The 25,499-nt window shown below is 40.3% G+C and overlaps 2 protein-coding genes across 4 annotated transcripts in view; one reads left to right on the top strand and one right to left on the bottom strand.

The window, feature by feature from the left end:
• Positions 1-4,598, bottom strand: part of LOC124133853 (glutamine--tRNA ligase-like) — a 97,759-nt gene extending 93,161 nt beyond the window's left edge. Inside the window, exons 1-3 of one of the 2 annotated variants that reach the window (XM_048397004.1) lie at positions 4,468-4,598; positions 2,494-2,650; positions 1,247-1,356 (exon numbers count right to left, since the gene is read on the bottom strand). In XM_048397004.1, coding sequence (XP_048252961.1) covers positions 1,247-1,356; positions 2,494-2,650; positions 4,468-4,581 — 381 coding nt within the window. In that variant the 5' untranslated portion in view covers positions 4,582-4,598. Of the gene's footprint in view, positions 1-1,246; positions 1,357-2,493; positions 2,651-3,108; positions 3,219-4,467 lie in introns of those variants that run through there. The other variant, XM_048397005.1, reaches the window with a different exon arrangement.
• A 1,726-nt stretch (positions 4,599-6,324) lies between these two features.
• The window catches only part of LOC124133879 (ectopic P granules protein 5 homolog), an 84,633-nt gene continuing 65,458 nt past the window's right edge, over positions 6,325-25,499 (top strand). For both annotated transcript variants that reach the window (XM_048397006.1, XM_048397007.1), the window contains exons 1-10: positions 6,325-6,391; positions 9,255-10,679; positions 14,123-14,290; positions 16,687-16,847; positions 18,240-18,322; positions 19,366-19,505; positions 20,565-20,770; positions 22,124-22,223; positions 22,972-23,092; positions 24,792-24,948. In XM_048397006.1, coding sequence (XP_048252963.1) covers positions 6,332-6,391; positions 9,255-10,679; positions 14,123-14,290; positions 16,687-16,847; positions 18,240-18,322; positions 19,366-19,505; positions 20,565-20,770; positions 22,124-22,223; positions 22,972-23,092; positions 24,792-24,948 — 2,621 coding nt within the window. In that variant the 5' untranslated portion in view covers positions 6,325-6,331. The remainder of the gene's footprint in view (positions 6,392-9,254; positions 10,680-14,122; positions 14,291-16,686; positions 16,848-18,239; positions 18,323-19,365; positions 19,506-20,564; positions 20,771-22,123; positions 22,224-22,971; positions 23,093-24,791; positions 24,949-25,499) is intronic.

Genomic DNA, 25,499 nt, shown 5'->3' on the forward strand with positions numbered 1-25,499 from the left:
CTGAAGTCAAAGACAGAACACTTAGAGGACAATGATATAAGCCCAGTGTTGAATCGGTACCGTTTTTCTACCAGGTCATTCTTGTATTTGCCAATAACCTTCTCCACCTGAAGTCAAAGACAGAACACTTAGAGAAACAATGATATAAGATGAAAAACAAATGTAAGGTCTGGTGATGTAGTATCACACGTTGTTCATGGGTCAACCTGGTCATCTGAAGCACTTGCACAATCAAAAAATAAATTCTGTAACAATAACTTCTTTGAAAGGCATTCACGAGTTAGAGTACTAAGTAAGGGTAAGATATAAGAACTTCTTCTTCGAGTTGATGGTTGTTTGGTTTTGGTTGTTTGGTTTGTTGTTTAACGTCACACTCAGCAATATTCCAGCTATGTGACGTCAGTCTGTGAATAATCGAGTCTGGACCGATACACTCATTAAAAAATTAAAGGGTTGGAAACAAACATTGTCCTTTTTCAAACCCAAAACGGTTGCTACACACAGACTCAGACATGGCATGTATCAACAGAGAGCTAAGAATCAAATACTGAGAATAAAGGTGACCATTTTTTGTTAAAGTTATTTTTGTCATCCTTTTTGGTAGCAATAAATTTATCGATTGAGTATGTTTTTAAATAGTTTTAAAAGTATACCTAATTTCGGTTTGGTTCCTTTAATTCCACTTACATGAATATGCCTTTTTCCCAATAAAACTATATGATTGATTAAAGTATTAGAGTACTTAGAACCAAACCAAATAAGATATTTTGTAAATTATTAAGCCAAAGTTCAAGATCATTCCAAAATTGTTTAGTTTCATTACATTCCCAAAAGACATGGCTAATGTCTTCATTGACAGCATTACAAATTGTTGAAATAAGTTTCTGGTGCCTGAAATACCTTGTGACAGAGTTTATCATATGCAACCACAAATGTGACAAACACATGGAAAATGATGAACACATTCCATGCACAGTTCGATTAACAAAATTAATTTGGGCATTCAGAAATTAAAATGGGAATTTTCAATCTCAATGAAATGGAAGAAGGTAAACTTTCACACAGGTTCGGTGACTTGGTTGATTATGCATGTCATTGTACCCCAGGCATAGATAGATGCTCATAATGTCAATCACTGGATTGTCTGGTCCATAGTTTTTACAGGCCACTATCATATAACTTGAATATTGCTGAGTGCAGGGTTAAACAAGAAAGAAACAAACAAACATGTAAAAAATAGACTGACCGCTGTCTCAATCTCTTCGGGTGTGATGAGCACACCCACCCCACACGCCTGTTCAAACTGACCCTTGTCCACTGGTTCGATTGGGTTGGACAGCAAATACTCCAGTGCAGCTGAAACATAAAGAAAATGCACTGAAAGTGATTGGTTGGTTGGTTTGTTGTTTAATGCCGCACTCAGCAATATTCCAGCTATATGACGGCGGTCTGTAAATAATCGAGTCTCGACCAGACAATCCAGTGATTGAAATCATGAGCATCGATCCACGCAATTGGGATCGATGACATGCATCAACAAAGTCAGCGAGTCTGGCCACCCGATCCTGTTAGTCGCCTTTTACAACAAGCATAGTCACCTTTAATGGCAAGCATGGGTTGCTGAAGACCTATTCTACTAAGGTTCTTGAATAGATAACTGAAAGTGAGGAGCCTTTTATGTTATTCATCAAAATATGCAGTGTTCCACACTTAAAAAGTCTAGTGGTCCATGTCATAGCCCTAATGTTAAATTTGTTAAAAGCAGTTACTACAGCAGCCACTGTTATCGAATTAGACATTTTCCCTTTTTCTTCAGTTTTCTTTAAGATTAGACATGTTACCATGGTTACAGGAGGGTCAATAAGTCAGCATGAGTGAGTGAGTGAGTTGGGTTTAATGTCACTCTTTATACCAGTTACCGGTATATCATGGCGTGTCAGCTTAATGTGGGAGGAAAATCCGAAGTGATGCAGGTCTCAGACGTTTACCACTTCGGTGAAACCCACAAGCACGGGTATGCTGCTGACAAAAGAAACATAATCGGGGCGAACCGGGATTCGAACCCACAATCATAGGTTTCTGGCGTGCCCAAGGGAGGCAACTCTGCACAGCGAATCGTGGCGCCTTAGATGACTGGGCCACCCGTGACCTCTTAAGGCAGCATGAAAGTCAAGAGAAAGATAATAAGGACAAAAAAACAGTGATCACTGAATGTAGTTTTCCTCTTCAAACCACCAAATGTTAGGTGAGTGAGTGAGTGAGTGAGTGAGTATGGTTTTACGCCACTTTTAGCAATATTCAAGCAATATCACGGCGGGGGTCACCAGAAATGGGCTTCACACATTGTAACCATGTCGGGAATCAAACCCGGGTCTTCGGCATGACGAGCGAATGTTTTAACCACTAGGCTACCCGACCGCCCAAATGTTAGGTCACATGGATCTTGATACAACTGAGGTGAAAACAACGTGGCCTTAAGAAGCCCAATCTCACCAGTTAGCTGTGCCTCAGATGCAATCTTTTTCTTTGCCACATATTCGACCAGCATGGACTGATGGGTCTTGATCTGTGCCTTCAGCTTAGTGGCAAGGCTGTACAACAGCTTGCCTACGTCCTTGTTGGCTACCTGGCCAGGGGCGTACTTCTCAGCCTGCAACATCCATGACACTCATAAACATTGGCGACATTACAGCTTTTCAGGTCAAATTGACCGTTCCACTAAGATGACACAACGAAATGAAAAATTATATCAAAAAAATAATCAAGTTATTTTTATTTTTTTTAACGTCACACTCAGCAACATTCTAGCTATACGTATGTGATGGCAGTCTGTAAATAATTGAGTCTTGACCAGACAATCCAGTGATTAACATCATGCACATTGATCTATGAAACTGGGATACAATGACGTGCATCAACCAAACAGCGACCCTGAACACCAGATCCCATCTTCGAATATAGCTGAGTGCTGCGTTAAACAACAAACAAAACAAAAAATCACACAACAAATACATGATAATACACAGTAACTATCAGATAAAATAAACAACTACTTAAAATTAATTCACACAACAAAATATCCAAAAAAGTCAGTGGTCATAGTACAACCTCTTCAATGAGCTGATTGGTCAGCAAAGTATTCCTCTGTCCTCTTGACATATTAGTGAAATAGTAAGATTACAAAAATTTCTAATCCAGAAAATATCTTTCAGGTTCCTTTCAGGCTGGTGACAACTGAAATTTGCTAGTTCTCTACTCCAGTATTTATACACATTATAAATGTTTCATCATGCTTGGTTATGTTGGATAATCTAGCATGACCACTGGTCCATCATGACCATGACATCTATTGGTGTGCTAACTGATAACCCAAATAGCAACTTGCATGATGCAAGCTTTGGAAAGACCGCTTATATGAAAACTGTAAATCCTTGAATAAGCACTTGGATGTTATCTATTCAATAACCTTAGTAGAATAGGTCTTCAGCAACCCATGCTTGTCATAAAAGGGACTAACGGGATCGGGTGGTCAGGCTGGCTGACTTGGTAGATGAATGTCATCGATCCAAATTGCGTGGATCGATGCTCATGATATCAATCACTGGATTGTCTGGTTCAGACTCGATTATTTATACAGACCGCCATCATATAGCTTGAATATTGCTGAGTGCGGCGTTAAATAACAAACCAATTCAACTAAGATATGTTAAGCCCAGTGTTTATTTGAGGAATGTAGGTATTCATCATGTTCATATGAAAATTATTCCCTGCAGGAGTGTGTTCAAAGAGATGTTTGAATTAAATGTTTTGAACTTTATATGAAATCTCCATTTTGATGTTTCATAGTTTTAAGGGAAATGATAAAATGATCCTTATAGACAGAGGCTCTTTTCAATGTAGGTATATATATCCTGGTAATTGAAATTTGTATTAAATTTTTTTACAAAGGTTTAGGAATATGAAAAATAATAATCAATAAATATTTCCAAGTGTCATTCTTCAGATAAATATTTTAATTGCATTTGTATACGCTATCCAAGAGACAATGCTCATTTCTGTCACATATACACTCAGGTTTAAACAAGCTGGCTCTTTTAAATCACAGTCTTCAGCCACAGATGTGATTGAACTAAACATGTGCTTGATGGTGCATAAAACAACATAAAACTGCATCTGCTATCTAAACATGCTAAAACTATTAAAAATCTGTAGTTGAAAATAGCAGAGACAATATTCCGGCACATGATCTCTGAAAATAGCAACTTTGAACGCATTATAACCATAGACCTAGTCTATATTTTGTCTTCAAGAGCTTTTGCTTTTTTTTAATGGTGACGTATCTCTGTTGAAAATATGTTGACAAACAAGTGTCAAAGATTTCATCATCCAGGTAAAACGAAAGTGACAGGTGGAGGTATAATTCGGGCCACAAAATATCAGACATTCACAACAATGCCACGTTTGTACCTGGTCAATGGTATGTTTCAAGTTCTGTGTCAGCTGTTCATTTTTTAGCGTTTCTTTCGCTTTTTGTTCACTCAAGCCGATGCCAACAAACAGATCCACGAGGTTTGCAGCCATGTTGCCAGTGGTGCTATGTAAAAGTTGGACTTCCGGGGTGTACTGAGAAAACGACTAATAAAACCTAACATCTTGGCCAAGTCGCACTTACCTATATACATTTGCAATAAGACACAATTAATCAATATAAAAACAGAAAATCACGTGGTATGTATATACATATATAACCAATGCAAACATATGTAGAATACCGTAATCGACGTAATAAGCGCCCAGGGCGCTCTCAAAATTAGAAATAGGGGGCTTTTACTAGAATATTATTTTGGTGAAAAAAACTGAGTTGAAAGATAAATATCGTTAATTATGCTGAAATGTTTATGTACGACAGATATATATTTCCATAATTCAATTACCCATAATTAAGGGTGCATATAACACGTGAGTGCTTATTATACGCGAATAAATAAGTCTTGTGTACATTGATCAACCGGAAAGGGTGCTAATTGGGATTGTTCACTTGCCAATATCTTAGCAAATGTCACCGTGGGCGCTTATTAGAGCTGGGCGCTTATTACGTCGAATACGGTACTGAATGTGACTATGTTTAGGCGACAACCCCCTGACCAAACTGCCCGCATACCAAGGATATAGATCTGCAGTCTAAATTACAACGACTCTGTACTCTTTACGATCTTGTTAAAATTGGTTATGGTCTCTGGTAGCAGTAACTGTTTTGCTAATTGGAGTCAGTATTTCATTTTCATTCAGTGTCATGTGACATCACGTTTACTTGTAAATTGTTACCCTGTCTGGCGCTCGGCATTAAGGGGCTAAAACAAGGACTGGTCGGCTTGGAGTCAGTATACTGTGTCTGAGTGGGGTATTCATATTAAACTGCGGCATGGTATCTCAGTGAGCTAGCACTATAAATCGGCGTCAGCCCGGACTAGTACAAGCAGCCACACACACACACACACACACTAACACACACACACTAACACACACACACTAACACACACACACACACACACACACTAACACACACACACACACACACACACACACACACACACACACACACACACACACACACACACACACACACACACACACCGTATAAGTGCCATAAACTTGGACGCGACGTAAACCCCATTTCACCTCTCTCTCTCCTCTCTCAGGGGAACGGATTGACTGACATTTGGTCCCAGAAATAAAGTTATCTTATTTAAAAATACATATATCGTCAAAATGAAAAAAATCCAAATTGAGTCTAAAAAATCCCAATTTCCTTGTAAACTTGCGTTGGGCTTCTTTTTTAGTAGCAGCGCGACGTCAATATTGAACGTATTGTCCCAAAACATTGAAATTGACGTCATCCATTCTTCATGATTGTTCATGGCGTCACAGACTATTTTATGTGGCGTCAGTCCGGCCTGAACTTATGTCTCAACCTGAAATAAGAAAACCCACATTTTCTCAGTAAAATGACAATAAACTACTTGCACGTCGGAATTTTAGAATATGTTTGTTTGTTTGTTTGTTTATTTGTTATTTAATGCCACGCTTAGCAATATTTAGAATATGCTTAATTACTCACCTGTATGGTTTTCTTGTGCAAAATTAAATAAATAAAAAGCTATACTTTGGTATTGTATCCGAGTTTGATGTATAAATATTTGAATCAGTGAAAAGTTGTCTTGTATAAATAGGGAAAAAGTAAATATCACAGTATCAGGCATGTTGTTTGTACTTCATATTTCGTTTTAGATTCTCGTCCGTCATTCCAATTTTTGTCGGTACCACTGGTCATATGATCAAAACAAAGTCGAAGATGGCTGAAGCTGTGAGAGACAAGCCCAGGAAAAGCAAGGTGGCTTTTGTATTGTTCTTAACTGAAAATATGCTAGAAACAATGTGTACATTATTTGATATGCCCTTTTGAAGCAGTATCCGCTGTCGCTCTCGTCAATGTCACCACACCTAGTGCTACGGTGATACGTTTTGTTATTTGCAAGTGACAGATCAGATAAATGACAAAGAATCTTTCCGAGTCGATTTGCGCACTTTCACTTTCTTATTTTTCCTTTGTATAGTACATACAAGTAATTAGGCCAATCATTATATCAAATCACTTGTTGTCACATCTCTCTACCAAATATTTAACAAATGCAACAAAAGTCTGTACCATCACATTGTGGAACACTATCATGGTTGTATACTTGCTGACTGTGTAACCGCCTCCGTGGTCTAGTGGTAGAGCGTCCGCCCGGAGAGCGGAAGGTCCGGGGTTCGATCCCCAGCCGCACCATACCAAAAGACGTTAAAAGATGGTACTTGTTGTTACCCTGTCTGGCGCTTGGCATTAAGGAGCTAAAACAAGGACTGGTCGGCTCGGAGTCAGTATACTGTGTCTGAGTGGGGTATTCATGTTAAACTGCGGCATGGTATCTCAGTGAGCTAGCACTATAAATCGGCCTCAGTCCAGACTAGTACAAGCAGCCACACACACACACATACACGTGCATGCACGTCGCTATGTAAGTGCAATAATCTAGGATGCGACGTTAAACCCCATTTCACCTATCATGGTTGTCTACTTGCTGACTGTACTAAAGAACCTACTATTAAGCAGGGTTATTGTTTAGTGGGGGCAAAATATATGCCTATATAGGTCTAGCCAAAAGTGATTTTAACCATTTGGAGCACCTTTAGAAAACAGTACCACATCATCTTGTGAGGGTGATCTCTGCTGTAGGTAATGTGTCTCAAAGAGTGAGTTAGTGAGTATGGTTTTACGCCGCTTTTAGCAATATTCAAGCAATATCACGGCGGGGGACACCAGAAATGGGCCTCACACATTGTACCCATGTCGGGATTCGAACCCGGGTCTTCCGCGTGTGGATTGTAGACAACACTTTAATTTGAACACCTTGATTAAAAACATGAAAAGTTTTGGAAAATATGTCAATGCCCAGTTCATGGAACACATGCTTTGCAAATCCTGCAATCGACAAAAATCTGCATGGCACTTGCCATGTTGTTTACGAATACTCATTAGTCAGACAGAATATATACCATATACCATCGGCAAGGGTGAAAACTGGACTTTTATGGTCAGTTATCTTACTTGCTTCGGGAAGATGGAACAATGCTTGAAGTAAGTGCTATTCAAAGAATGACGATACTTAATGCCTTAAAAGCTATATTGGCCTAAAAATCGATCACTGTGCTCATCTATATCAAGGGCAGATAAGTATGTTTCTAATCATGATAATAGTGCCTGTATTGCAGGCCTCAAAGTTGCGACTAAAACAGTTGCCAATGCGACCTAAATTTCAGTTTGTCTACTGTCTAAAATTCAGAGGTAGCCAAATGATTCCCAAAAAAATATCTTGTGGCGACTAAATTCTATTGCTACACATCTGTAGACACAAAAATAAATAACAGCTGATATTGGAAAACATGTCTGCTAGTAATTGTACTCGCAAATATTACCTTCTTAAGTCAACAATGAACCAAAATACATAAAAAATAATGTAATTAGTAACTTGTACATTATATTATAATAGTTATTTGATAAAGATAATTTCAAATGCTTTTGGCTGCCTACAATACTGGCTTGACTTCTTGATTTTACCACTGGCAACCTGGAAAAAAATACTTGTAGCCATATGGCTACTTGGTAAAAATTTAAACTTTGAGGCCGTATTGGTATCCTGAATTTTTACAAATGGGATGAAATTGTCAGAAAGTAAATTATTAAGTCTTTACACATCTTTTTTCATTATTAGTCCTTGGCATATGCTTAACAGACAAGGTAATAGTTTGGATAAAGATGATCTGTTTTACTGATCCTTATCATGCTTGTATAACATTAAAGTAAGATGTGAAGAATTCCATGTCACATTATTGTATATTCTTTTCATGTGCAGCAAGGCATGATCACCATGCTAGCTTCCCAACCTCAACTGATAGTTACTGTGTGGTTTTAATGATTGCACAGAGTGGATAACTGATCCAATTAGCACTAATCATACTAATCAAGTGACTAACAGCTAATTTGGAGAAGCTCATTAGATGACAGAGATAATAATAAGAATTCTCTCTTGTTATTGACATTTGTAATATTGGAGTAGCATTGAAATAGTTATGAAAACTGTGATACAATCAGGTCTTGTGTATTTTGTGTAAGTCAGGGGTAGATTTAACAACAAATTTGTATGTAGCCAACAGGGTTTGCTCCTTTCAAAAGTTACTGGCACTTCTCCAAATTTACTGGCCCCAAACTACATGTTGGAGGCAACGACTGAGTTACCCAGGGGGCTCCTCACCCCTAAAATGTCATTTGCTGCTCTATAAGATTAAATCTTGGCTTCCATTTGTCTCATTTCGTGGTGATTTTTGAGAAATAAAGATGTTGTTGTTGTACAGAACATTACAAAATGGCTATCCCTTGTATCATTCTGAGTCAACCATTCACACGACCTCATTCTTGCTAATTTTTTTCTCATCAAAATTTCACGATTCACGAGCCGTATCCAATTACAAAAATGAAAGATACACAGAGAAGGGGTGAAATTTTGACCAGCCAGACGGCCATCTACTTTATGTTTCAGTAAGCCTTTCATAATTTGTACTGGCCACAGGCCAATGGGACAGCAGTTAAATTGACCACTGTTAATGCTGTTTTTGTTTTTAGAATTTCTAATCATAATAATTTATTCCATCCACAGAGTAAGAAAGATGGAAAAGATAACAGAACGAAAAAGAAAAAAGAATCTTTGAATACTATCTCCGAGGGCACAGATTCTCCATTTCCCAAAGTCCTAGAGGAGAGTGAAAAAGAAGCTTCAGATTCATTAAAATCTGTGCTTCAGGATCTCTCCAGCGCAGACACTGAGGAACAAGCTCCATCAGGAGATGGCCATCCAGCTCAAGAAGCAGACTTGGCTTCAGATACTGATGTTAGAGATCTGCCTGATGCCAAGACATCAGATATGCCTGTTGATCCTGGATTAGAACCAGCACGGACAGAATCAGATGTGTGTAAAGATGAAGAAGAGGATGAGAAGGTGCAGGTCTCCGGGATTGGTGCTGTTGTCATTGATACTGGCCAACACATACCCATGGGGCCAGAAGCCGTGTCGGAGGAGCCTGCAGTGGGTAGTTCAGATGGTGTTCAAGGTGTTTCTGAACCAGCCATTGACGGTCTTGTTGATGTGCAGACAGAATCTGTGTCCAGGGCTGAACCTGTGAAAGAATTAGATGCTGCTTCAAACTTATTGAATTCTGATGAAGTTGAAGAAAGTAATTCTGAACTACAATCAGAAGCTGCTCACATGTATCCATCTTTGCCTTCAGATGTAGCTGTGCCTGTTCCTGCACTTGACAGTGCAAGTGTTCCTCCCTGTGTTGACGTACAGGAAAGTGTGGAGGAAGATACCGACCTATTCTATTCAGTTTCCCAGCAGGACGAAACCCCTGTCTCAGCTGAAACTGTAGCATCATCTAATGAAGGTGGCGATGTTGATGTCAAACAAGACACTGCTGAAGACGAAAATGTAGATGTTGGTGACCTAAGTAAAATTTGTGATGATGTACCGAACTCAGAGGCTAAAGAACATACTGCTGAAATAGTAGCACCCAAAGCCATGCAACATGAAGAACATCCTTTGGCGGAGCCTTCATCGAAGTTCACCGATGAAGTTCACGAGGCTCAGGATGTCACAGGTGACAGTTTGACCGATGTGCGGGCAGAAGGTGCCACAGGGATGTCTCGTCAAGAATCTCAATCAGAACACAGTGCTGAGGACTCCTATGAATTTGTCCCCAAAGCAAAGAAACCAGAGCCAGTTTCTGTGAAGTTAACAGAAAAACAGCCCCAAAGAAATTTGATAGATGTGTTAGAAACCATTGAATCCTTCCCCATACCAGAGCTTGAGAAGGAGTCCGCAAAGGCGGAGGCTGATGTGAGAACTGAACCTTGTGCTGATGCAGGGCCACTGCCGAAACCTGAAGTAAGAGAACGGGTTGTTCACAGGAAGGTGTACGGTGAAACGGCCCAGGTGTTCAAGCCCATGACCATTGAGCAGATCCAGGCGTTGTATTATAACCCCCAACTTGCCAAAAACCCACAGTTCATTGAAAGTTTTGTTGTGGTGAGTAAATAAGAATGGTCAGATCTTAAAATGTTGAAAAGAACTGGTTTCAGGTGAATGACTTTTGAAACAGTTGTGTAGGCATGGTAGGATTGTGCTAATGTTTCTTTTTCTTGGAGGTAAAGCATGTTTTTCGTGTAAGTAGAGCATGTTTACTTGTAGGTAAAGCATGTTTTCTTGTAGGTAAAGCATGTTTTCTTGTAGGTAAAGCATGGGAATCAGACTCTGTTGCAGAAATTAATTGTAGCATTACAAATGTCCTAAGTTGTTGTTGCAGTATCAGAGTTAAGATCATCTTAGCATTAACATCGCTTTGTGAATGATAAGATGTCTCAGAACAGATATGGAATGCTTCAGGTGGGATGTTTATTTTGTGTTCTAAAACAATCCAACATGTTCAATAGTAAAGTGAGGTGAAATCGGGTCTACCATATTTTCTTGCGTATAGTGCGCACTTTTTTCCCAAAAACACAGCTGTGTAGAAGGGGGTGCGCATTATACACAAATTAATGAGTTTTGATGTTTTTACCCCCATGGAAAGACATTACCGTGAGCACGTAACACCGGAAATACCATGTCAACAAATCCATACTGAAGTTTGCAAATTATTCATGTAATTACACTGTCTGGCTATAAAAAGTGTTCTTTGTATATCTAGACTTATGTTTGTAACTTATTTCATTAATTTTATTCAAAATTCCTTTTAATATTGTTTCAATTAATTTCGGCGAAATCGTGTGTGAAGCGATCGGAAGATCGCACAACTCACCGTTATTAACAGCAACCACGGTCAGATTACCGCTATTGACACCTTGAAATGAACTTTAGTTGACAGAGAATGGATACATATATCATAAATGCCATACTTTGATTTGTTAAAAGTCATATTTGTTTTTGTTGGACGATTCTATGTCAACATGTAATTCTCCCGATCACGCGATCACGCACACGGGAGCCTTGACGGTGACTGGTCAGACTGGATCCATGTAAAAAATAATACCCCGCAATAGCGACCAGCTGCTTGCTTAGGGTTATTATTATTTTTAAAATGTTTAGTAAAAGCTGCATCTAAATTAACAAGATATTGGAATATATTATTCCTGATAAAAAAATAGTTTCAGATACAACTTTTGCCGATCCTTGCATAAAAATCCTGTAAAGTTATATCATTGGGTGTGTCTTGACCGAATCACCGGTAGATTCAAGAAAACCTGTTTACAGCTGATTGCTGTGTCCGGCTTAGTTTTCGAGAAAATACACAAGGTAATCTTAATCCCTGGATATAAAACAATGCCTAGCTGAAAAAAAATTACAATTTAAACGGTAAATCAACATGTCTGGTGATTTTTTAATTCAAATTTCGAATTTGTACTGACAAAGTTTCTCATCACCCGTTCGTTTACCGGACTTCGCTGAAGGGGTACGGTGTAATTTTTTTCTGCGCCTAATATTCAAATTTCTTTTTTTCCCAAATATTGAACCCGCTAGAGGGGTGTGTGCACTATACTCAAGAAAATACGGTAATGCAAATTACCTTAAAGATTATTACATGTATATGGCGATATGCATGTGTGTGACTGCTTGTACTAGTCTCGACATTGCCGGTTTTATAGTGCTAGCCGGTTTTATAGTGCTAGCCGGTTTTATAGTGCTAGCCGGTTTTATAGTGCTAGCCGGTTTTATAGTGCTAGCCGGTTTTATAGTGCTAGCCGGTTTTATAGTGCTAGCCGGTTTTATAGTGCTAGCACAGATGCTGCAGTTTAACATAGATACCTCTTTTCAGACAATGTTGATTCTACTGACTCCAGTGGTTGTTATCACATGATTAGTGTGCCCATGTGTTATTTGACTGCTGCTTATAGACCTGGGTCCACTTGCACAAAGCGATCTTAGCGCTACAATTATTGTAAATCCTTAAGATCGCGATCTTAGGCTTACGCTACAATTGTCATCCACTTGCACAAAGCGATTGTAGGTTAAGATCATTGTAAGCTACAATCGAAACTTACAATTGGTCCAGACCAATCTTAAGTAGCTAAGATCGTTGTAGTCCCTGACAAAATGGCGTGCAAGACAGGGCCAGTTTCACATTAATAATCTGCTTTACGATCAAACACTGCCTATTTATTTTGTTTGATTTTATGATTCGAATCGACACTTCAACAACACGAAGACCGCACCACAGATTTAACGTAAAAAATATCGTTAATTGCGATAGTGAACCACATAACTATCGAGTCGATAGTTAAAAGTACTATTCCCACCCGTGTCAATGCTGAAAGAAGTCTAAAACAACATACCTTATCAAGGGAAGGATAAAACCTAAGTCGTCTGCAAGGGATTTGTAACGTCCGTGACCTTTAAGATAAATCAAGGGCAGCTAATCATAGTTTATATTCTAGATGGGAGTGGTTTCCCTTTGTATAAGTATCGTAGAATCTTCCTTGCCCAGTTAGTGTATTAATGTTGTAGAACCGCCTAGCTCCCCTTGTATATCTTTTGGGTCACATTCGTGTCAGTTATTTTGTCTTTAGTTTATCATTAGATAATCTACAAGAAAACAAAAGTTGAAGTGCAAAATCATACGTTTATATCCAAATCGAGTGGGACAGTCACGAGCGGTTGTAATATCTGAATTTATAAGAAACTAATAGAAATATTCATCAAACAAGCAAATACACATGATGAGACATTTGAAATTTGTGTAAAATATCCCATAAATAGCAAAAGTAAAATTCACACTTTTTAAAAAATATAATTAATACCAAATGAATATATATTAAACAACTTCTTTCTTGAAACATTATTCTTATTTCCCGTACATGCATTCTTAAAATCTCCCGTCTTACTGTGTTTTGAAAAGGTTGTCATAACATCCTTTGTAATAGCGGCAAAACTAAAACATGAAGGATATACATGTATTTAGGATTTTACGGAAAGCTCCCCCAAATAGATGACGATCATACATTTACCTGTTATGTTATTTGGACATAGAGATCTATTATTATTTTCTTTTTTTACTTTCATAATAAGAATGTCACTAAATCTATATGCCAACATTCTAATTATAGTTTCCTTCAAATAGTTGAGACCTTTCAACTGTGCAAGGTGCGTGGAGGGAGGTACGTGTTGTATGTCGTAACCGGTTCTACACGTTGTATGCGCAGCAAGATTTGCGCGTTTGCAGACAACCATAGACAGGAGTCTAGTTTAAGATATTTGTACCTCCACCATTGAAGATTTCAATCTTAGTTAAGATCGCGATCTTAAATCCAAGCCGTCTTACAATCGCGTTAAGATCGGTTTGTGCAAGTGGAATAGGACAATTGTAGGGTGATTGTAAAGTTGATTGTAGCCGCCTAAGATCGATTGTAACTAAGATTGTTCTGTGCAAGTGGGCCCTGGAGCTGTCTGATATTGTGTGGTGTGATGTCTTTCTATAGAAAGAAGCAAAGAAAGACGGCCATGAATTTTTCGAGATCCTGCTCAGCTACTTCCGGTCCAGGAAGAACCTGATCAGTGCGGAGGAGGATGTGAAGGGGCTGCAGTCGAACTACGTGAAGCTGCAGGAGGAGATGTGGATCACCACCACCAAGTCCATCAGTGCTCAGGTATAAACTGGGTACACCGAGGTGGCAAGTCAGGTGAAGTTAAGCCCTGCCGGTCACAGAGAGTAGGTGGCACATTTGGGTGTGGATGGGGTGGTGGGCTGGTGGGGTGGCTTTTAGGGTTGGTTGGGTTGCTGAACCCTTGCTTCTTCCCACCAAGAAGGGGTTGGGGTGGTGGGGTTGTGGGGTGGGGTTTATAGTTGGTCGGGTTCCTGAACCCTCGCTTCTTCCCACCAAGAAGTGGTGGGGTGGGGTTTATAGTTGTCGGGTTCCTGAACCCTCGCTTCTTCCCACCAAGAAGTGGTGGGGTGGGGTTTATAGTTGTCGGGTTCCTGAACCCTCGCTTCTTCCCACCAAGAAGGGGTCCGGGTGGTGGGGTGAGGTTTATAGTTGTCGGGTTCCTGAACCCTCGCTTCTTCCCACCAAGAAGGGGTCTGGGTGGTTGGGTGAGGTTTATAGTTGTCGGGTTCCTGAACCCTCGCTTCTTCCCACCAAGAAGGGGTTGGGGTGGTGGGGTGGGGTTTATGGTTGGTTGGGTTCCTGAACCCTCGCTTCTTCCCACCAAGAAGGGGTTGGGGTGGTGGGGTGGGGTTTATGGTTGGTTTGGTTGCTGAACCCTTGCTTCTTCCCACCAAGAAGGGGTTGGGGTGGTGGGGTGGGGTTTATAGTTGTCGGGTTCCTGAACCCTCGCTTCTTCCCACCAAGAAGGGGGTGGGGTGGGGTTTATAGTTGGTCGGGTTCCTGAACCCTCACTGCTTCCCACCAAGAAGGGGTTGAGGTGGTGGGGTGGGGTTTAGGGTTGGTTGGGTTCCTGAACCATTGCTTCTTCTTACCTAGAAGGACTGGGTGGGGTTGGGAAGGTGGGGTGGGGTTAAAGGATGGTTGGGTTGCTGAACCCTTGCTTCTTCCCACCAAGAAGGGGTTGGGGTGGTGGGGTGGGGTTTATAGTTGGTCGGGTTCCTGAACCCTCGCTTCTTCCCACCAAGAAGGGGTTGGGGTGGTGGGGTGGGGTGGGGTTTATGGTTGGTTGGGTTCCTGAACCCTCGCTTCTTCCCACCAAGAAGGGGTTGGGGTGGTAGGGTGGGGTTTATGGTTGGTTTGGTTCCTGAACCCTCACTTTTTCCCACCAAGGAGAGGGTGTTGTTGGGGTGGCGGGGTGGGGTTTAGGGTTCCAGAACCCTCTCTTCTTCCCATCAAGAAGATGGTTGGTTGTGTTCCCGAATCCCCGCTTCTTCCCACCAAATAGTTTTTTATATTAAAAAAAATCCACAAGGAGAATTTTGCTAAACCCCTCCACCCATTGGCCAACATCTACATACATACTGGGTATTTGCTGCAAAGAAGATTATGGAATCAATATTATTTAATATACATTTGATAAGAGTCAATAATATGCTTTTTCGTTTGTTTTTTTTTCTTTCTTTTTTTCTCCTGGAGATTCTGAATCAGGAATCAGTGCCATTGATGACATGTGACATTGGGTAAGGTAACTACAGGCATGGGACTTTCTTGTTTAATGTTGTCTTGAATTGGCGTAAGTTTTCCCAAATCGAAAGTACTTAGGGTAGTTTGAGACACAGGATTAAGTTGCACTGTATTTAACAGCATTAGCAATTGAGCTCAGAGATCAGATGGCTAATGTTGACTTCCTGTTAGTCATTTCATTGTTCGCTCAAAGTTCGCAAAGGGGATGTCCTCAGCGGTAGCGAGAACTTGTATCTGATTTAAATGAGATGGAGGTAATCTAAGCATGTGATTAATCCTGTTTTCTTTATTTAAAGCATTAATTGTTTATTGTTAAGCAAGTTTATCGCTGCAGCTTTGTAATATGCAGCTACCAGCTGACTCGTCTTGCATCAAAACACAGGTCTGTGTACTCACTGGCAGATGACCACAGAGTACGCTGATCACTGATTGCCGAGACTGATTAATTAGTGATTTCAGTAATTCATTGCAAATTAGGTGTGTCAGAGTCGGAGTGCGAGAATGTCGGATTAACTAGTCTAAAGAACACTGATTTAAACGGTTCCCATCATTAGTGTCAGATAAAACCAATTATCCGATTAACGATGGTTGGATTAACGAGACTCGACTGAAGTATGTTCTAGGGTCTGAAAGCATGGTAAGACTGACTGAAACATATGTAAGACTGACTGAAACATATGTAAGACTGACTGAAACATGTAAGACTGACTGAAACGTATGTAAGACTGACTGAAACATATGTAAGACTGACTGAAACTGAAACATATGTAAGACTGACTGAAACATATGTAAGACTGACTAAAACATATGTAAGACTGACTGAAACATATGTAAGACTGACTGAAACATATGTAAGACTGACTGAAACATATGTTAGACTGACTGAAACATATGTTCCTAACTCTTTTTTGTAGTCCGTGTGCGGCGATGGATCCAAGGTGTCCACGACCCATCTGTATGAGACCTGCAAACTGAACGAGGACTCCTTACACAGCATGCAGGTGACTCTCCAGACCATCAGAGACCACATACAGGAGGAGCTGACCCTGCACGCATACTCCTCGCAGCTCTCCAAGTCAGTACACCTCAAGCTTCCTTTCTCACATTAAAAAACAGTACGCATTAGGGCTGCAACAAATACACTGTGAGGCGAATACGATTCATATCACGAATATAGGGTAACGAATACGAATATTACTTCACAGTTACAATAACAAGTCAGCAGTTTATGTATTATTTATTATATTCAGTGAAACAATAACATAAATTATTTGACATGGTTTGTTAATTATTAATAAATTATACATTTATATACTGCACTTATCCAGGTACTAGTATCTGCTCAAATGCGACAATGACCAGTGACCACAATACTGTCAAATTAAATGTTATAAGAGTGTTGTCACTGAAAGAAATCTATGCATATAATATGTTTTTATGGATATTTTTAGGTACAGGGTATGTAAATGGGTTACATGATAGCAAATTCATAGATATTCGATTCTAGTGGCCATGAATAACGAATTCAATTCATGAATGGTTACGGTTCGATTCCTCGAATACGCGAGTGAATCGTAACAGCCCTAGTACGCATCACTCACAGCATTGTAAGACATGCCGAGGAGTATTACCCTTTGAGTAATTTACAGCGTCATATCATAGTAGATGGCACTGGTGGCCCAGCCAGAAAAGGTGCTAGAATTCGCTCCCTTTGTTGTTCCGAAACCTAAGATAATTGGGGTGAATCCTGGTTTGCCTTAATTATGTTCCTCGGTTTGTCAGCACCAGAGTGTCATGTAAGTTGTAAACGTCTAAGACCTGCATCAATGTGGGCTTTCATCCCACATCATGCTGCTGTGGTATGACTGAAATACTGTTCAAAGAGGTGTACACAGTGAAAAGAAAACTCACTCACTTTTTTTTATCCTGGTAACGTTTTTGTTTTCAATAAATGAGAAACTTATGTTATGACATGAGTTATGCTTTAGGGCGTTAGCTCATCACTCTGAAGGCCCGGAATCAATTCCTCGCATGGGTACAATTTGTGAAGCCCTTTTCTGGTGGTTCTCTCCCCCTCCCCGCAGTGACATTGCTGGGATATTGCTAAACACGGCATCAAACCATTGGTTGGAATCCTGCTTCAGCAACCCATGCTTGCTGTAAATGTCGACTGCGCTTGTCGTAAGAGGTGACTTACAGGATCGAGTGGTCTGGCTCGCTGATTTGGTTGATGCATGTCATTGTATCCCAATTGCGTAAACTAATGCCCATGATATCAATCACTGGATTGTCTGGTCTGCCGTTACAGAACTGGAATATTGCTGAGTGTGGTGTTAAAAAACAAACAAATGCTCAGGCACTCAAATGTCGAAAGTGTTATCTGCCCTTTACTTTATCCTCATTACTATATTCTAAATAGGGCAAGACTGACAAGTATTTTTATTCTCATTCTTATGTAATATTTCAGGCTTCAGGTTGAATCCTACCTTCACAATTTGTTCATGAACTCACCGGGACTGAGAGACATCCCCAAAAACACTCCAGTTCATGGTGAGTAGGATTCATGACAGCTGTTCATTTCACAAAATGGCAGGCACTGGATGCTCCAGGTCATCGATTTCCAAAACATTTTCCGATCACCTCTTATCCCTTGTCTAAATTTCATCTTTCTTTCCACTCTTCTGATGCTGGAAGTGTTGTATCCAGTGTTTGAAGTAATTTTCAATATTTTAACAAAATTTTATTTTTTCAAAATGGATTGGTCAACAGGCATGGTGCCAATTTGAAGACCTCTCTATCAGCACTGAGTGAAGGATGCTTGGGTTCTTTAGCCAATTAGATCTCAGCTTTCTCAAAACGATTCAGCTTAATTTTCTCTTTTTGGTGTGGATAGAGGATACAAGGATTATTAAATCTTCATGCAGAGAAGTATCGTATCACAGTAAAAGATCCAATTTTAATGAGATTGATTGTGACCACTTTGTTCACAGCCTTCTGGGGATGTTGATGAAGAAGAGCATGGCCTCTTGACATAGAATACCTCACTCATTGATTTTACATGTAATGTTCAGGGATAGAAATGTGTTTTATTTCAAGTGTGCCACAAGGCACTCACTGTCAGGGTTGTTTAGGTGTCCATTTGGAATGTAAGTTTTCCAAAAAGAGGAAAGATTAGCTTTAGTTTTCTTTGAGCTTGATAGCATTCTGTGAAAACATAGCAGGTTTATTTTATGAGCTATGCAAAAAAACAACTTGTTATCATACCTCCATGTCAGAATGATGAGATCTGGTTGGACCATGTGATCTAGATAAAATACCTTGTATCCCACCTTGGAGGGTACTGAATTTCTCAGCACACGAATAAATCCCTTATACCCTGCCATGAGCAAGTCAGGCTGCACATGGATTTCTGAGAGGCAGAATAAATCCCTTATATCCGACTTCAATGCAAAAAACTGCATGAAAGTCACGTGACAGCACACAAGTTCACATGTCAGGAACATAAATTAGTTGTAGCAATATCACGAGGGGTACATGGGGTTTTATGTGTCCCTTGTTAGGTTTAATTGAGCTTCTTGTAATTCTCCTTGCAGCTGCAGCCAGCCATAGACCTGACCTTCAGCATCAGGTTCACAAGTTGCGAGATTGTATATCTGTGTTGTTTGTGTTTCACCGGCGCCCCATCAAGGATGTGGAGTTTGTCACCAACATCAGACAGTGGACCGACAGACTTGTGAGTGTTTCCTGGGGCCTTCTCATTGCACAAGGGACCCGTGAAGATCCGGGGTAGAATAGGTCTTCAGCAACCCATGCTTGCCGTAAAAGGCGACTATGCTTGTCGTAAAAGGTGACTAACGGGATCGGGTGGTCAGGCTCGCTGACTTGGTTGATGCATGTCATCGATCCCAATTGCGTGGATCGATGTTCATGATGTAAATCACTGGATTGTCTGGTCCAGACTCAATTATTTACAGACCGCCGTCATATAGCTGGAATATTGCTGAGTGCGGCCTAAAACAACAAAACAAATCAAACCAAACTCATTGCACAAGGGGGTATGGTTTGCCCAATCATCTGACCACTTCTCCAAAGTGAACATGGTCATGCGACATGCTATGCCATCATTGAAATACTTTTCAAAATGATTCACTCACTTCCTCAGGACACAAATGGCATCTGTTTGTGTTGGTTATGTTTGGAGACTACAGTGTTTTGCACTCACACAGCAATGTGTGTGTGCGTGTGTGTGTATGTGTGTGTGTGCGTGCATCTGTCTGTGTGAGACCTTGCTTGTACTAGTTGTACTAGCTTGTCCTAATGCTGGTTTTATAGTGCAATGGGGCTGAGATACCCCGATCAGACTCAGTATGCTGACTGCTGACAGTCCCTGTTTTATTCATTTATGCTGAATGCCAGGCAGGGTAATAACAAGTACCATCTTTTAACACCTTTTGGTATGACGCTGCCGTGGATTGAACCACCAACCTTTCGCTCACCAGACACTGTATCCTCTAGACCATGGAGGCGGTCGAGTGCAGCTGTAATTGGAATAGTTTTGTATAATATCAGTAATTAGTGATCATTTATGTATAAGACATGTATGTGATTGTGTGCCTTGTGTTCGACTTGGTTTAAATCAAACCCGAACATCTGACAACCGTTATACTGTTTTCTTTTGAAGCTAATGATTCTGAGGTCGGACTGTGTGGTATTTTTGTAGGGTATCCCACCGACAAAAGTTCAGAAAAAAGAAGTAGAGTTTAGTTGTTCACATAGATGTTTGAAATGTCAGGTGGCAGCACTTCTAAGAGTAGCAACATTTGATGACCACCTGTTCACCCTGAACCACGTCCTGCGATGTCCGACCGGGGTAGGGAAGTGGGCGACCAAGCTGATACAGGTTCCTGATCCCGGACCGTGCTCCATGCAGGGAGCCTTTGGGAGCCCAGTGCTGGATCATCTTGTCACTGCATTGGCTACAGTACTCTTCCCAACACAGTGAGTAGAACTAGACCCAGGTCACACTTGTTGCTGAAGTTGTGTCAATGAATTCATCATCTTCATCCAGCCTGAAGAAGGAGGGTTAAATTGCAGTAGATCAGGCCTCACTGTTAATCTTTTCTCAAAGGAGCCACCTGGCTCTCTCATTTTTTCAGGAAGCCATTTGAAATTTTAAGGAGCCAGAGACAAAATGTAGGTAGCCACACTTTTCATCATTATAATTACAGATGTATTACAGTACTTCTGTCAAATTACTGCTTCTTGACCTCTATGGTTACACTACAAGTCAACATTGTTTGCACCCATTCCTTCTGACTTTTCATATCTTTGAATAAAGATATAACTTGAGTCAACTTCAGTGTATGCATGACCAGATTGTTTAATACATGTATCTAAATACATTTTGCCACTGCTATGGTAAAAAAATGCCCATTCGGACATTTTGCACCTATCTCTTGAGACCTACAGTGGGTACCCGGGTAGGGTCGGGTCGGGTACTAGGGGGGCGGGTACCCTGGCAGTAAATTCGGACATTTTGTAATTATCTCTTGAGACCTACAGTGGGTACCCGGGTAGGGTCGGGTCGGGTCGGGTACAAGGGGGGCGGGTACCCGGGTAGTAAATTCAGACTCGCCCCAGCCCTAGATCCTATTCCCACTTCAAGCTATGATCCTGAGACACATCATGGAGATAGACAAGCCAAGCCAAGCCAATACAATACCATCCCTCTAATATGCACTGAAGGAATAGACAGTGATAAATATTAAAGATTTCTTATTAAATCCTGCAGTTACCATGGAAACCACAATGCTTTTTAATTTAAAACATTAAAACAAAATAGGAATGAGAAACAACGTGGGCAAACAAAACATAGTCACACAACTTCCAGGCAGTGTGAAAACCAATTATGCTTGTCGTAAAGTGCGACTAACGGGTTCGGGTGGTCAGACTCTCTGACTTGGTTGATGCATGTCATCCTTCCCAACTTTGTAAATTGATGCTCGTGGTGTCAATCACTGGATTGTCTGGACCAGAATTGATTATTTGCTGACCGCTGTCATGCAGCTGAAATATTGCTGAAGGAGGTTTCAAACAAATAAACAAACAGCATGAAAACAGCGGTAGAAACTAACACGTTAAGTCCACTAGTCCTCAGAATCATTATATAGAGCAAAACCCTTAAAAATGGCAAATTTCTACTAGTCCCTATGATACCTTAACTATTGGCAGTTTGGCAAGGGCTACAGGACTAGTGCCAATTTCCAAGGCTGATGAAAACCATTGGACAATAGTCAGAAACAAAACACATGTGAGTCTGGCACACTGATAAAGATAACTGTACTTGTTTAGATGCCGCGAGGAGTTTATGAGTCAGATGCGGACCTCCCTGACCAACGAGAGCATGCAGATGGAGAACACCTGGATCCTGGTGGACTCTGACGGAGAAGAGGTACATGCTTGTTCACACAATACAACATTACATGTTATTATCAGCCAGTCTGGAAACATTGTGCAATAGGATCAGTATATAAATATACAATTTATTAGAAAAGTTACAATTTTATTTCTCTTAGAGGGTAATGAACCAGGCTTTAAATCATGGTGATATTGAAAGTGTGATTTTTTTTTTCTCGGCAGAGGTAAAATGTTAATTTTACAATAATACATTGAAAGAAATATTGTATTTTTTTTTTCTCTGATGGAGAAGAGGTACATGCTTGTTCACACAATACAACATTACGTGTTATTATCAGCCAGTCTGGAAACATTGTGCGATAGGATCAGTATATAAATATACAATTTATTAGAAAAGTTACAATTTTATTTCTCTTAGAGGGTAATGAACCAGGCTTTAAATCATGGTGATATTGAAAGTGTGATTATTTTTTTTCTCGGCAGAGGTAAAATGTTAATTTTACAATAATACATTGAAAGAAATATTGTATTTTTTTTTTCTCTTCAAAATATCATTTACTATAATGGAGACACAAAGGACAATCATTTTCTACTGTTTCTCCGGTATAATAAAATATGACACAATTATGTTTCCTTGTGTTGAAACTATTTGTTAAATTTAGATGTTTCTTGTTAAATCACTAAAAGTTGGAACTTTCCAGTTTTATTTTTGTTATTCAACAGGACCAAAAGAGGTACTAAGTTTGATAATGACCCGTATGTTTATATCGTGTTTCATCCAGGATGAGGACCCGTCCCATGCCTGGCTGTACCTCCATGAGAATGACATCGTGTCGATACTGATGCAGTTTCCAATCACTGCAGTGTTTGCTCATGTGCTGAAGGCTACCATAGACGAGTCAGGTATGTAGCCAGTCCTGCCAGGGTATGTTGTTTGTTTGTTTGTTTGTTGTTTAACGCCGCACTCAGCAACATTACGGCTATATGATGGCGGTCTGTTAAATAATCGAGTCCGGCCCAGACAATCCAGTGATTGACATCATGAGCATCGATCAGCGCAATTGCGATCGATGACATGCATCAACCAAGTCAGCGAGCCTGACCAGCCGATTCCGTTAGTCGCCTTTTACGACAAGCTTAGTCGCCTTTTACGGCAAGCATGGGTTGCTGAAGACCTATTCTACCCCGGATCTTGGTATGTAGTAAAAGTGACAGGACTGACATATTAACAGTGGATTTGATGTTTGATTTTCATCTCTAATATTTAACTCACCAGGACCAAAGGTCAAAGTATCTTATGTGAACTTCTTCACCGAAATGGCCAAATTGAAACTTGAGGATTTCTTACATCATAGTCTGACTGATATTTTTTAAGGCGCTAAAATGATACAATTTTCTTTATTCCTTTTTTTTAATACAAAAATTATTGGGCGATAAATTGTTTGAAATTTTCTTCTTCTGAAAAATAACACAGTCTAGAATCGGAAACATTGGCATGAGGTCTAGGTAGAGAATGAGATTCAGATTTGTTATGCCAGTAAACTTGGTACATTGTAAGCAGCAGCAACTTGGCGTGCTATTTCTCATTTTCTGTTTTATTTTTCAATTTGTCAATGTCAATGGAATGATTTCAGGAATTTGTTTTGGGGTCAATTATTTCGCTGCCAATTAGTCATCTATAAGTGATCTCTTTCGTTAGAAGGGAGGTTTGCTCTTATTGGTAAATAGAGACATTCATAGAAAGTGATCTCATGTTCTCTCACAATCTACAGAGTAGGTAGATATGTAGTCCGACTGCTTCCAGTCTTGCCAACAACAATAAGGAAATAACAAGAAACACGCCTCATCCAGCAGTGATGCTGGAAGTGTGATAATTTGGGAATTTATTTACCTCATGAAGCCAATGTCCCAACTTTTATTTCAATGATACATCTGCTTCTTGTCTACTAGACCCACGAAGATCCGGGGTAGAATAGGTCTTCAGCAACCCATGCTTGCCGTAAAAGGCGACTATGCTTGTCGTAAGAGACGACTAATGGGATCGGGTGGTCAGGCTCGCTGACTTGGTTGATGCATGTCATCGTATCCCAATTGCATGGATCGATGCTCATGATGTCAGTCACTTGGATGTCAGGTCCAGACTCGATTATTTACAGACCGCCGTCATACAGCTGGAATATTGCTGAGTGTGGCGTTAAACAGCAAACAAACAATCAATCTTGTCTACTAGAATATGAAAATGCAAGGCAGAGCAAGTTACGTTGAAAGTTATAATGATACTCTAATATTTAAAAGTTATACATACTGTGAGAATCAGGGGTTAAGGGGATAAATTATGCGTAGTCTTGCGTACTTTTGACATTTATTTCAACTTTGTATGTTTAACCCTCGTCTGTTTGTTTTGTATTTTGACCTTTAGTAGTAACATTTAGTTCTTTATTAGTAATATTTGACCTTAATTGCGTACTTTTGTCCTTTTTTCAACTTTGTATTTTTTTATCGAATGGCCGCCCATAATAAATAGTATATCTATAATGTCCTTATGACAGAAAAAACAGATCATGCAAATGAAATCAGTTTTAACTGTTTATGTTTTTGTCAGGCACATCTCACTATCGCATTGAACACTCCCTTGAGGCCGACATGATGAGGACGTTCGCCTTCTGTACCTGCTGGGTGAACCTGTTGGGGTCGGGGCTACAGACGTACTGTATGGCCCGCTACAGACAGCTCAACAAGAGACTGGGCAAGATGATCAGGTAGGATCTGACCCATCTTCCTGAGGCCGGGGATGTTAACTGACTATAAAAGTCCAGTTTCCACCCTTAGCGAACTAGGCTGGAATTATGGAGGGATATTTTGGCTGGACTGATGAGTCTATGCATAGTCCAATTCAAAACACACTCACAATAAGATATTTGTACCGGGCACAATGACTGCCAACTTTGATGGCAACTAACTGAATAGAACATGGACATGTCCTTCCAGTTTATCTCACACATAACCGATGTGGGGGCACGGGTGGCCAAGTCGTCTGAGGTGCTGCGATTTGCTGTGCAGAATTGCGACCCTTGGGCACGCCAGAAACCTATGATTGTCGGTTCGAATCCCAGTTCGCCCCGATTTTGTTTCTAGGTTTGTCAGCACCATACCCGTGCTCGTGGGTTTCACCGAAGTGGTAAACGTCTGAGACCTGCTTCATTTCGGGCTTTCCTCCCACATTAAGCTGACACACCGTGATATAACTGGAATACTGTTAAACCCAACTCACTCACTCACTCACTCACTCACTCACTCACTCACTCACTCA

The sequence above is a fragment of the Haliotis rufescens genome, unplaced genomic scaffold (assembly GCF_023055435.1).
Source record: "Haliotis rufescens isolate VD_foot unplaced genomic scaffold, xgHalRufe1.0.p SCAF_16, whole genome shotgun sequence".
Classification (NCBI taxonomy): domain Eukaryota; kingdom Metazoa; phylum Mollusca; class Gastropoda; order Lepetellida; family Haliotidae; genus Haliotis; species Haliotis rufescens.